General features: G+C 55.7%; 6 protein-coding genes across 6 annotated transcripts; 4 read left to right on the plus strand and 2 right to left on the minus strand.

Annotated features, from left to right (window-relative positions):
- Positions 1-119: 119 nt before the first annotated feature.
- J7T54_004082 (uncharacterized protein) lies at positions 120-1,355 on the plus strand (the record flags this gene model as incomplete). The annotated part of the gene is made up of 1 exon (XM_051506603.1): positions 120-1,355. One exon carries the CDS (start codon positions 120-122, stop codon positions 1,353-1,355), a length of 1,236 nt encoding a protein of 411 aa, XP_051362165.1.
- A 928-nt stretch (positions 1,356-2,283) lies between these two features.
- J7T54_004083 (fungal transcriptional regulatory protein) lies at positions 2,284-4,169 on the plus strand (the record flags this gene model as incomplete). Its single annotated transcript, XM_051506604.1, has 3 exons — positions 2,284-2,376; positions 2,426-2,556; positions 2,612-4,169. The coding sequence occupies 3 exons, from the start codon at positions 2,284-2,286 to the stop codon at positions 4,167-4,169; spliced, it is 1,782 nt and encodes a 593-aa protein (XP_051362166.1).
- Positions 4,170-4,189: 20 nt separating this feature from the next.
- J7T54_004084 (glycerophosphoryl diester phosphodiesterase) lies at positions 4,190-5,443 on the minus strand (the record flags this gene model as incomplete). Its single annotated transcript, XM_051506607.1, has 1 exon — positions 4,190-5,443. The coding sequence occupies one exon, from the start codon at positions 5,441-5,443 to the stop codon at positions 4,190-4,192; it is 1,254 nt and encodes a 417-aa protein (XP_051362167.1).
- An 819-nt stretch (positions 5,444-6,262) lies between these two features.
- Positions 6,263-7,465, minus strand: J7T54_004085 (uncharacterized protein; the record flags this gene model as incomplete). Its single annotated transcript, XM_051506608.1, has 2 exons — positions 6,263-7,322; positions 7,383-7,465. 2 exons carry the CDS (start codon positions 7,463-7,465, stop codon positions 6,263-6,265), a joined length of 1,143 nt encoding a protein of 380 aa, XP_051362168.1.
- Positions 7,466-8,702: 1,237 nt separating this feature from the next.
- Positions 8,703-9,670, plus strand: J7T54_004086 (Fungal specific transcription factor domain; the record flags this gene model as incomplete). Its single annotated transcript, XM_051506609.1, has 2 exons — positions 8,703-9,565; positions 9,664-9,670. The coding sequence occupies 2 exons, from the start codon at positions 8,703-8,705 to the stop codon at positions 9,668-9,670; spliced, it is 870 nt and encodes a 289-aa protein (XP_051362169.1).
- A 1,114-nt stretch (positions 9,671-10,784) lies between these two features.
- On the plus strand, positions 10,785-11,635 carry J7T54_004087 (uncharacterized protein; the record flags this gene model as incomplete). The annotated part of the gene is made up of 3 exons (XM_051506610.1): positions 10,785-10,856; positions 11,088-11,199; positions 11,250-11,635. 3 exons carry the CDS (start codon positions 10,785-10,787, stop codon positions 11,633-11,635), a joined length of 570 nt encoding a protein of 189 aa, XP_051362170.1.
- Positions 11,636-13,104: the final 1,469 nt, after the last annotated feature.

Genomic DNA, 13,104 nt, shown 5'->3' on the forward strand with positions numbered 1-13,104 from the left:
TCCATTGGCATTTCCGAAATAGAGTCCGGGCGATGCTCATGAAGATCTTTTTCCCATGCCATTTACAAACCTCTGCCCTCACTTCAAACATTAGAAACATCATCTTGACTGAACACCTCATGTCTACGACAAATCTGCCCAGTGAGGCGTCCGCGCCTTGCTCAGGGGCATCATCATGTCCCAACGCCAAGCAGCGCGGCTGGCGACGCATCGTCCGCAACTTCACGCCGTCATGGTTCGCCGTCAACATGGGCACGGGCATCACCTCGATTCTCCTCCACAACCTCCCGTACAACGCTAGACCTGTGCAGTACGTCTCATACGGCATCTTTGGCCTCAACGTCGTCCTCTTCCTCACCTTTCTCGGCATCTCACTTACACGCTACATCGTCTACCCAAAGATATGGACCGCCATGATCAAACACCCGGCGCAGAGCTTGTTCCTCGGCACGTTTCCCATGGGCCTCGCCACGATTGTGAACATGATTGCCTGTGTGTGCGTGCCGGCCTGGGGCGGGCAGTGGTGGCGCGTTGCCTGGGGACTCTGGTGGATCGACGCGGCCATCTCTGTCGCGTGCTGCTTTGCCCTCCCCTTCATCCTCATGGCGTACCAGGGCCAGAGCGTGGACAACATGACCGCTGCATGGTTGCTGCCTATCGTGTCGACCGTTGTTGCGTCGTCGACGGGCGCCATTGTGGCAGATGTGATGCCGGCGGCGCACGCCAACCTCGCCCTGACCACCGTCATTGTCTCCTACGTCCTCTGGGCTACCGGTGTGCCCCTGGCCATGATGGTGCTCACAGTCTACTTTCTTCGTCTGACGACCGTCAGCTTGCCCCCAAACGCTGTGATCCCCTCTACATTCCTTCCCCTGGGTCCCCTTGGGCAGGGTGGTTTTGGGATCATGCAGCTCGGCAAGGTGCTGGTCAAGGTCGCACCCAAGGTCAACATTCTACCCTCGACGGCCAAGGCCGAAGAGGTCATCTACGTCCTTGGCTATATGATGGGGTTGATCATGTGGGGATTCGGGCTCGTCTGGCTCGGCCTCGCCGTGGCCACACTGTTGACCCGTAGGCGCATCCCGTTCAACATGGGGTGGTGGGGGTTCACCTTTCCACTGGGTGTGTTCGCGGCGAGCACGACCACGTTGGGAGCCGAGACCCCTTCTGAAGCCTTTAAGATTCTAGGCATGGTCTTCTCCGTCTCGGTCGTTGCACTGTGGCTGCTGGTCGTTACGAGGACAGTGATCCATCTTTTCACGGGGGATCTACTCGTTGCGCCTTGTCTGAAGCAGGTCGAGCAGGAGGAAGAAGAGGCGGCTCGGCGTAAGCTCATGGGCGAGAGTAGCTGCTGATATATGGCTCGAGCTGACTTTGAATTTAGCGTATTGGTGGTAGAACTTGATGTACTCCTGGACGAAGCTGGGATTGTCTGAGGAAGCGGACTACTTTACCCCTTTCTTGAGCCTTGACACCTGGGCTTAGGGCCGAACCAGTGTAACCGACGACGGTCATGAATATTGGAACTCAGAGCGAAATCTGCCTTGTTCTTTAAACCTGCCTCCAAAGCAACCTGCCCTTGTCCTTGCACGAGCATCTGTTTTTCCAAGTCACAAAACCATTGGCCTGTAAACATTTGCTATATTTATCTTAATTGCACACCCCTGTTCAACAATCAGTTAGCCTGCCCGGCTAGCTCAATCGGTAGAGCGTGAGACTCTTACGCCAACAAGCGAAGGTCCACATATCTCAAGGTTGTGGGTTCGACCCCCACGTCGGGCTATTCCTATATCTTTTTGGCTATGTATAATAGTAATTTTTTTTTAAATTTCTATAATTTAAAGACTAATGGAAAAAAATAAAAAAATATTTTAGTTAGATTAATTACTAAGAGATAGAGAGAAAAATACAATGGTAAAAATTTATTTTGGCCAACTAAATTAAAAAAAAAAAGATATAGGAATAGCCCGACGTGGGGGTCGAACCCACAACCTTGAGATATGTGGACCTTGTTGGTGTAAGAGTCTCACGCTCTACCGATTGAGCTAGCCGGGCAGGCTAACTGATGTGATGTTGCGGCTTCTTATTCAATAATATGAACTAAACACTTGATACGACGTGCTACGGAATTATGTTCCTGGTTCCCCGCCCCGACCGTCCAAAGCCCCCGAGCTCCCCGATTTAATCTTAAAACCTTCCGACACCGAGATCCCCGAACCTTCAAGGCTCCCACCCGCATCTCTGCCTTCTGGGGTCACAAGAAGAGGCCTGCTCCACGTGGAGATGTCTGCATATTCTCCAGAAGAAGCTGGGGGTGGCGACAAGCCCGAACGGCCCGCAAAGAGGCAGCGAGACACGCTGGGACAGACATCTGGTGTAAGTCAGGGACAGGGCGATTCCAGGTAGTGACTGACTCGTTGGCCAGAGGCGACAAGCGGCGTGCCAAACGTGTCGCCTGCGCAAGGTGAAATGTGACAAGAAGAGGCCGCAGTGCGCGCTGTGTGAGGCCAGCAACACATCCTGCGAGTATCTCGACGATGGCAGCGAAAAGATCACGTTGGTCACCTCAAGCCCGTTTCTTCGCCTTCCTTCACTGACGCTGCCATGCCAGACTGGAGACGGCGACGAGCACAATCCTCAAGAGACTGGACGCTCTCCATCAGGAGCTCAGCGCTGCCAAGAGCCAACAGTCCCAACCCTTACACGTCCCGGCACCACCCCAGCCCTCGCCGACCCAGTTTGAGCCATCGCGAGACTTTCTGCGCATCCCGCCTCACTGTGCTAGCGCGGATAGCATCTTGCAGTGGCCTGTCTTCAACGGAGCCTATCCGCCCAACGCCCTCATCAGTGAGCTCTTTACGCAGAACCAGAATGGCGACCTCATCACGCCGCCCACAGCCCTTGTGCCGTTTGATGAGGAGCAGATTCCGCTGCTGATCGACCGCTTCCTAGTCAATGTCTACACCAAGAACCCCATCCTCGACGTGGAAGACCTTCTCAAGAGCGCCAGACGCTGCGCGGAGAACGGCGTGGGCTGGGACGGGGCGAGCTGTCTCGTTCTCATGGCGTGTGCCCTCGGCGCCGTCACCAGGCCATTTGGAACCACTGTCCAGGCCGAGTCGTCGGCCAAGCTGTACGCAAAGGAGCTGCAGCAGGGTGACTCCTACTTTACGCTGGCGTGCCGCAGGCTCGGGTCTCTGCGGTACTCCATCCTTGGCGCACAGTGTTACTTCTTCGCCGGCGTGTACCTCATGTATACCCTGCGCGTGCTGCACAGCTACCACTACTTCCTCCAGGCGTCGACGTACACGCAGTTCTGCCTCCGCACGTCGCATGGGTTGTCCGACACGTTTGCCGAGGTCATTACGAGCACGGACGGCCGGCGGATCGAGCAGTCGCTGTACTGGTCCTGCTTCAAGTCCGAGTGCGAGTTTCGCGTCGAGCTCCCCCTGCCGCAGAGCGACATCTCCCTTGGCGAGTATCCGCAGCTCTTCCCCAGCCCGCCGGCCGGGTCGATCAACGAGGAGGAGAGCTGGTACTACTACCTTACAGAGATTGCCCTACGACGCATCGGCAACCGCATCATCAACACATTCTTCGACAGGCGAAGCTGGCACGATATTCGACCGCTGCTTGGTATCGCGCGCGAGTTTGAGAGGCAGGTCAGCTCCTGGGAGGCCAACCTGCCACCAGCCATGCAGCAGTACGAGACCAACAGCATGATCCGCGCACCGTACGAAGCAGGGGGCCACGTGTCGCGCGAGCTCAGCTGGGCCATTGACAACCGCCTCCTGGAGATGCAGACCTGGCTGTACCAGCCCTTCCTATGGTATCTGATCCACGTGGGCGTAGAGCGGGGCGTGGACAAGGACCTCGACTCTCTGATCCAGTCGGGCATTGATTGCTCCCTCAAGACCATTGACGTCCGTGCGCGTGGCCATCGACACCACGGGCTCTGGTACGATCTGCGCAGCATCATGTCTGCCTCGCTCACCCTGGTGGTCATCATCAAGACGGGCAACACATCCTGGATCCAGGGGGGTCTGGAGGCCGTGCAGCCACGCATCCACCACGTCGTGCAGCAATTCAAGTTTTGGCAGGCCGAGGCGCCGGACTTGCACAGATACATCACTACGCTCAAAGAACTCTCTCATCATGTACGCATTTAGATATCTACCCTGTGTGCATCTCACAACAGCTGAATGTTCATGCAGTTGGCGTAAAAGGTGACGGTGGCCGCCCAGTCGGTGAAGATACCCTCGATACCGATTTCCTCATGGAGCAGGTCAAGAAGGGTGTACATGTCGCCATCATTGTTGACCGCGTCGTTAAAGTACATGTAGTAGTAGTCGCCGTTCTCCTTCACGTCGTAAAGGGGACCGCTGCGCTCGAGGCTCCAGGGTAGAATGCGGAGGCCAAGCTCCATGGCCTTCTCGGCGTACTCCGAGGGGACCATCTTGCCGTCCTTGGCGGCGACGAGGTAGGGGATGGGAGGTGCAATCCACTGGACACCGTCGGCCTTGTAGTTTGTGAGGTTGGCGACGGCGTTAGGGAAGGTCGCTGCCGTCTCACCGTACGAGTCGAGGAAGAGGGCGTTTTGCGCGTACTCGGGCTCGTGCTTGAGCCAGTAGAGCATGTCGTCGTAGAGGAACGACTGCAGGAACACGTTGCTGGGTGGGACGCCGCTGTCGCGGTATTGGTCGACGAGCTGCTGTGCATACTTCTCCTGGGTGTAGTTGCCCTTGAAGGGCATGGGCACCTGGGGCGTCTTCAACTCGGGGGTGTGCAGGAGGCCCAGCGAGAGGGCGAGGTCAATGTGATCCTGGAGGGACAGAATCGTAGCGCAGCTGCCATACAGGTCGGTCCTCCACTTCGGAGTGGAGGGGTGGAACTCCTCCACGGTGGTGGCATCGGGGTTCTGGCCTTCCATCTCGGCGCAAAGCGTCTTGAACTCGGCCAGCGTGATGTCGGATGTGCAGCACTTGGCCGAGGCAGGCTTGCCGTCTTTGACGGGCGTGAAGGGCTCGGAGCACTTCTTGGCCAGCTCGGGGCGCATCAGGATGTCGGTGGTGTAGTGCAGGTCGCACTGCGAGTGGCGGCACACGAGCTCTAGGTCAGAGGTGAAGGCCGTGTCGCACTCGAGGACGCCGGCCCCCATTCGCGCGCCAGCCATGGCGTTCTGCAGCGAGTGCTCTGGCATCTGGAGGGTGGCACCGCCGCGGTGGGCGACAGACCAAGTCGAGGCTCTCCAGGGCGTGGTGTCGTCCAGACACTGCTTGAGCTTCTCCTTGAGCGGCCCCTCGTCCATGTCGTCAACAAGGTATCCGGGACGGGGACCGAGGTCGATACGCTCGACGGGCTTGGGCAGCTCTGGGGTCTCAGGACAGGGCTTGGCTGAGGCCACGGCCGCAAGGGCCAGTGCAGACGCGGACGAGAACTTCATGATGCTGGCTGAACGACTGGCAGATGCGAAAGCCCTTTGGGCCTAAGACACATGACAAGGAGAGCCGAGGGGATATCGCGCCTTTTATGACAAAGACTCAATGCCGCCCTGGCGGCAAGCCGTCGACTAGGGTCGTCGATTGCAGAAGTACCTGCCAAAAGGGAGTGAGGATGACGCACGAGATGGGCCTGGCTGTCCGGCAATTGACGGTTGATCGTGTGTCCTACTGCCGGTACCTAACTCTTTTTATGGGGGGAGTTTTGCCGTGCCACTGTCGACGGCACCCGTTCGGTCCAATTGACTTTTCTCACCATTGTCGTATCATTGATACTGTACATTCTTGTCTTTGATTAACATGAGTTTTTTCCGTCGACAATAATTAGTAGTTGATCGGTTGCTGGCATGCTGCCTCATGTTCGCGACTCGTCTGCACGTGGGATCATGCCGATCCCAATCCTCCGCATGTGCGCCAATAAGCATAAGTGATTCGCTCGGTAGTGGTGGAGATCCCGATTCCCAACCCTCCAGTTTGCGACCTTCGCATTTGTTCCTGGAACCGGCCACGATCCTGGCCCCTCTGCCTGGCGCCCGCCACTAAGCGAAGTCTGTTCCTTGAACAATCACATCGCACAGGTCGGACATGTGCACTGGTTTACTCCAAGCGTGCATTATGCTTTAACGGAGCCAGTAGAACCCCCTGTGGAATCTTTCATCCTTGCTTCAGCCTCCAGGATCCTGCTTCAAGGGCTAGTATTCAGTAGCTGCAACAGCGGCTTCTCGGCAAGCTGCGCTCCTTACTGACCAGCTTACCACCGTCCTTCACAATTCCTCCTTTTCCTCACACTCCAACATCTTAACTGTCGCTGTGAGGTGGTTCCACGCCGGAGCGTCCTCGCCCAGCCCCCAAGCGAAAACCCCTCCAAGCTTCATCCCATGAACGAGCTCGTACATTTTTTGAGCAATCGACTTGGGAGTGTCAAACGTCCACCAGCGCAACTCCTTTTCGTCCCAGTACCCATAGCTGCCATCCTCGGTGTACATGCCGTCTGCTTGCGCACGTGCGAAGGATTCAATCACGTCTTCGGGAACTTCATCGTGCCAACTGAAGCCCCCTGTCCTGCCGAGATCGGCGCCCGTCTCTGGGTCTTCGAGCAGGAGTGTCGGGCAGCCGATGGGGTCCTCGGGCGAGCAGTCGTCTGTGGTGTAGAACCACTTGACATAATAGCCTAGACCCAAGTTGAGCATCTCGGCGGGTGCGCCGCGGTCCATGTATCGTTGGATGGAGTCGCGCGACTGCTGGATGCCCGAGTGGTGGTTGGTGGTTTTGTGACGGCGTGTCATGAGATCATATGTCATCACGTTGATGAAGTCGACTTCCTCGATGATGCGGGGGACGGTTTTGTGCGTGTAGGCAATGAGATCAACTTCTTGACCCGGCGTCGCAACGGTGAGGAGCTTATTCCTGCCCAGTGTCCTGCGCAGCTGCTGCAGGAGCTTCACAAAGGCTTCGATTTCCCAAACGCGCTCCGAGTTGGGGACTTCTTTGTAGTCGTCGCGATTGCCACCTGGATACTCCCAATCAATGTCGATACCGTCAGCACCCGTCCTGTCGACCATAATCTTGACCTGCTCAGCCCACTTCTTCCTCGACTCGCGTGTGCGTGCAGCAATCTGCCACCCTTCGGTATCGCCCCAACCACCGATGGCAACGGTGACCTTGGTGTCCGACTCAAAGTGGTTTCGCACCTCCTCTACAGGCATGAACAAAGGGTACTCCTCGGGCGGTTCCTCGGGTAGAAACACATCAGAGCGTAGAAAGGCCATGATGACGTGGGTGATAGGTGATGCGAGGTTCTTGGGAGGAAACACAACATGTTGCCTGACTTTTTGTCAGCTATGGTCTAGGACCTGCGCAAGGTTTACTGACCCCGTAAGGTACATGACACATTTGGTGTCATTGGCCGCGGCGCCCACCAGGCATGCCGCTATGGACAACGGCCCTAACAGTATTGTGAGCTTCATGTTGCCGGTGCACTTGTAGGAGGCAAGCTCTCAGCTCGGCCAAGCAATGCGGGGTCGCGGTCGTTTTGATGGCAAGCTCAGCATAGGTAGGTAATCGTTGATCGTCGGCGCGTCGCTCCTTCCTCTCTTGTGACGTTGTGAAACCACGGGTGAAACCACGGCACGTGACAGGCCCAAAAGGCAACGTTCACCTTGACAAGTTTTGCCACCCTCAGAATTGTGCCGGGCTTAGGTGAAGATGACTGAATGTGATACAGTCAAGCAAAGGTGTGGTGTGTAGGAGTCTTGATTTGTCTGGAAGTACTTAAACCTTGGTGAATGGAGGTCCACGGTCCACGGTCCACTTACCGCAAAAGGCAATTCCAAGTTGTGAAGCCCGATGCTTCCGGGTAGTTTATTCCTCCCCACAACGAGGGCCCTTGGCATTGATTCCGTTCCTCACCTTACATCATTCAACCCTCGCTTCCCGGCACGCAGCACAATGTCGCTCGGCCCCCGAGCATTGAGCCTTGATCGCTGAGGGTATGGAGGGCATGACACATACCTTTTCTTCGACCACAAAGACGCCCAGGAAGACATGCCTGCCGTGTCGACAGCGCAAGGTTGGCGACGACGCCCTCCCACGCCTGAGCTTGGCTAATCCGCGAACTTGCAGGTTCGGTGTATCTCCAACACGCCAGGCGTACCACCATGCGACAACTGCGTTCGCCTCAAGTTCGACTGCCAATACCAACATCAGTCCGCGCGCCACGATGGCGCTAACAATCTCCCACGATTGGAGCCGCGCCGGGTGAGCAAGGCGTGCACGCGATGCCGAGAGCACAAGATCCGGTGTACCGGGCAGAGACCATGTGCAACATGTCTGAGGAAGTCTACTCTGTGCGAATACGCAAGCGTGCCGTTGAGAAGAGAAGCATCGCAACCAGCTGAGGCCGCCGTGGCGACCGACAATGCCGAATCCACATCGCCGCTGAGCTCCATTTCGTCACTGATCGACGCATTTTTTCAACACGTCTACCCTCTCCCATCATACGCGTTCTTGCATCCGCCAACAATCTTGCGAAAGTTTGCAAACGACTCTATTGACAGAAGCCTTGTCATAGCCATTGCCGCGGTATCGAGCGTGCGTGCTCCAGGCATACAACGATCTCCCAGTCTCGAATCTGCGTGGGTACAAGAGGCCGAAACAATGATATGGCAGCATCTCGAATCTCCCTCGATCTCTCGCCTTCAAGCCATGTTGCTAGTCATCCTATATCGAGCCGAAACTGGACAGCTGCGGAGGGCATTCATGCTTGCTTCGCTGGCTGGGCGTGCGGCCACTGCTTTGCGCTTGAACCACGAGCGGCCCGACTCCTCGGCAACCTCACTCGAGGTCAGAAGACGGCTGATGTGGTCACTGAAGCTCGTCGAGCGTTATTTCTCGGTCGGATTGCCTGAATTCGAGCTCTGCCCCGTGGAGAACATTTACATTCAACTGCCTTGCGTCGAGTATCAGTTCAGTTCCGACGGCTGGGACTGGAGCACTCTAGATGACCAGGGATCATACCACATCAGCGTCAAGCTGGAGATGTTTCGTCGCGATGTGATGAAGCTGAATCGGTCATTGGCGCTCTGTGATCAGCCATTCTCCAGCTTACCCAAGATGATGAATGATTTTCAGCAACATCTAGACCGGATTGGGACGCTGCTGCCGGACGGCGTTGAACCGACGCAAGAGCAGCTGGAACGTTGGATTACCAGCCAATGGCTGCCAAGGTACCTCATCATGAGGCTGTCGTTTCACCAGATTCACATTGATCTCTACCGACTGGTTCTGCGCAGGTTTCGAGACGCTGCGCCACGCGTGGTCCTGGACGCTCTCGGAGTCGATTTTCTCGATCACGCCGAAGCGATGTGCATACACCATGCCAAAATGTCGGTTCACACGATTGCTACCATGAACTCCACATTGGTGGAGGAGCCGACGCGATTGCTCGAGTTTGACACGGCTATTTGCGCTTACACCGCATCACGGATGCTCCTTTTCACGGCGCGCTTTGGACAAACCAGCGAGCGAACGAGTGAGGAGTTTGCGCTCGGTAGAGCCAATATGTGTTTGTCAGTGGTGCAGCGGTTCTTCCCACGCTCCATGCTTGTCAGGCCCATCATCACCGAATTGCGCAGGCTAATAGGTGTATTCTCGTCGCATGAGCCAGCCCCTAGTCGTTTTTCTTCACCGAAGCTTTCTGGGACTGCGCAAGAGAGAGACCTCACTACGCAGCTTTCCTCGGCAGCGCGTATACGCCAGCGCCTGGCCATACACAGCCTGCTTCGTCAGGCAAACTTTGTTGATGATGAGGATGAGCAAACAGACAGCCGCTCAGCACAACAAAGCCAGCCAAATACAACGACGGTCGAGACTAGTCCCTGTTCGCAGTCGACGAGCCAAACGGCAATTGTCGATGCCCCAATGACCGATGATTCTTCCGAAGCCCAAGGCGAAAACCAACCTTGGGCACAGTGGTTATTTGATGGGCAAGCACCCGAGAGCGACATGCAGCCTGTGAACTTGAACCAGCGCAGTTTTGTCTTTCCCTGGCTAATGCGAGAGGAATCGAGCCTGGCATCTCGTAGCCTCTCTCGATAAGCTGGCGAGGGCTGCCTAAGGGCTCACTAGAAGGGGAAATGGCGAGGTAGTACTGATCATCAGCGAGTGGTGGTTCCGCGTAGCGATTGTGAAGTGCAAGCAGTCATGATACATGGGAGACGAGCCGATAGTCCGCCGCTTTCCCGTCAAAGCCTAATGCTGACATTTGAAGTATCGGAGCATGAGACGATCATCACGGTCTGTGTAACCGAATTTCACATTGCCGTAGTTGTGACCACACTGAGCTAGGCTGATGCGTTCGCGAACGTCGCATTCATGGCCCACCGCCAAACTGGCGCGTTGACGTCTTCAGCTCCTAGCTCGGTCAGAAAACGTCATGATGCCATTGACTTTGGTGGGTGCGGGCCGAGGAAGAGCTAAGGCGAGGGATCCGGCACTCAATGCGGTTCAAAGTGCTAAGCGTGTAAACCCAAACCAAGAAAAATGTACCTGGATCTCACGATAATATGTAAGGTAATTATCACGCTGGAATCTAAGCAAGGCTTAATGACAGCGGCCTGCGCTTAGCCTTCTTGTTGATCGTCTTGACATTCATTGGCGCCGTCTTGAATCTGGGGGCGAGTAACGGCTATGCGGCGCAGGGTACGGATACCCAAGCCACAATTAGAGCGACAGGGGGTCAATGGCCGGATTCAGCGACGATGCGTACGCGTTGCATCTTGGCAGCGAATGAAATATCGCGAGAGTGCCAAGGAGCATGAGGTCATGGGTCGAGCTCACGTCATGCTGGGCTGCAAATCAGTGAGTCGAAGGAGCGAGCCGAACGAAAACTTAAAGCATAATTGTCAGCTGAGGGTTCGCGAGCTTCAAATCCGATCGACGTCCACTTCTCCCACTCCACCTCGAACCGTTCAAGAACATATCTCTCTGCGAACGACACCGGATCTAAGCCCAGAAGAATTTGTGCGACGCGCATTCAGCTACTTGTCCCTCAACCAACGACTACAGCAGACCACAAAACACACTTCTCAGCGCGGCAGACGAAGAACCGCCATCATGAATCTGGGCAGCTTCGGAAAACTCACAATTGTCTACGCCTTTGCGGCGTTGCTCTTGATCATTGAGCTTGGTCTCACCGGCTATGGTATATAGGCTACAACCATTCTCTCCCCAAGTATGCTAACAATGCGCCAGTCGTGGGCCAGACTCATCGCAACTGGTGGGGTGAATCGCCCTCGCAGTTCGCTTTCATGCTCTTCACCACCGTTTGGTCCATCCTCATCCTTATCTACATTGCCATCACGCCTGCTGTGGCTCCCTCGCTGTACATCCCCGTCGCAGCCCTGGCCCTGCTCGCTCTCACGGCCCTCTTCTGGTTCGCCGGTAGCATTGCCATGGCTGTCCTCGTGGGCATCCCCGACTGCAACGGCAACAACTTCTGCCAGAGCGCGCAGGCCGGTGTCGTCTTCGGCTTCTTCAACTGGATTGTGTTCACGGGTCTGGCCATCTGGGAGGGCATGGGCTTCGCGCGCGGTCGTAGCACCTCGACCGCCAAGCCCACGCCGTACGCTGGTGCTTAATTGATACACCAGACAAACATCTACGAACGAAGACGGCATACGAACACGAACACGATAGCACATGAGCGCACGGAATATGTCTCTGGGGTAGGAGAGGCGATACTGATACCCGATGGCGGCGCATTATATGGACGGAATATGTTTACTTTTGTGCGTAAATAATACTTTTGTAATTGATCCACGACATTTGTGACTATCCAAATCACCTGCAGAGGGGATTCTCACACGGCGAACCCTTTGATTTCCCAAGTATTTGCTAGAGTCACGTCGTTGTAATGTACGCGCAATAGCCAAGGTTAGGCGTCGCGGCTGTGGCACTATTCGCATGATACGTGATGGGTACGTACAGAGAGCACCTTGGCAAGCATGGGGTCGACCACCAAGCCTGGTGGGTATTTGGATATGTACCGAGCTTTCGCCTACGTACTTCCGGAGCAGCGAACGACGACCGTCGCGTAATTATTCCCGAGGGACCAAAGCGATGGCCGCTTGATCGAAGCTCTGCGTGAGGACCTAAGCGACGCAGGATACCTCTATTTCGCTTCGCTCTACTTGAAGCGCCACATGGAGCCACCGGTCGCGAGTGAAGGGAGACACCTGACTAGCACTGGCTGATGCGCAGCTTTCCTCAATGGCGCATGGGGGATGACTTGTCTCGACCAAGCCATCATGAACCAGCGAAGGGTCACGCTCATCTCTGGAGGCAGGACCAGTATTGACCCGTCTGAATTGGACCACAGTGTGTGTCCAGCAAATGCAATTTGGAAATGAAATGTCTCGGTTCTGGGTGGTCTGCCGAGTCGCGAGACCGAGGAGCCCGCGCAGGAAATTCAGTAGCATTAAGCTTATCAGGACCCTTGTCATCTCACAATTGCACCCGAGGGACACTCCGCGTGAAGGTACACATCCCCAGCTTTCACCCGGGACAAAGAGCTCGAGGTGCCAGCGGCAGCCATTGAAGTGAAAGAAACCACGTCCAAGCTCGATTTCAGTCCGGTTTGAATTCAAGTTGAAGATTTGCGCTCCCCTGTTTCCCCAGGACGATCCTCCAGATACCGTGAGCGTGGTGCAGGGTTCTGATTTGACCGATAACGTCCAACTGTGGAGACAGGGGTCCAAGTGGACATGACAAAGTAGTTGAAGTCAATCTTTCTGTTATCTCAATTGGACTTGCGACGCTCTGCCGGGTCTGCCCTAAACGAGACGAGAAAACGATGTGAAAGTTACCCGGGCACTCCACCTGTGATTATGACAGGTGTCACCGTATCATCCGGCCCGTGTACCCAATGGGCCTTATCACAAGCGACGTCTTATAGGTATGTACGTACCATAATTGGTGTCTTGCCGGCCCTGGAGCCTGATTCGAAGAGTCTGGCACTTGAAAGACCCTGCCCCATGAGGTGACTGCTCACATATCCCCAAGGTGTGCTTTCACATGTGCCAGAGTCTGTGATTGTGATTGGCTCTTG

This window comes from Emericellopsis cladophorae (genome assembly GCF_022114955.1).
Source record: "Emericellopsis cladophorae strain MUM 19.33 chromosome Unknown NODE_23_length_310842_cov_116_589050, whole genome shotgun sequence".
NCBI lineage: Eukaryota > Fungi > Ascomycota > Sordariomycetes > Hypocreales > Bionectriaceae > Emericellopsis > Emericellopsis cladophorae.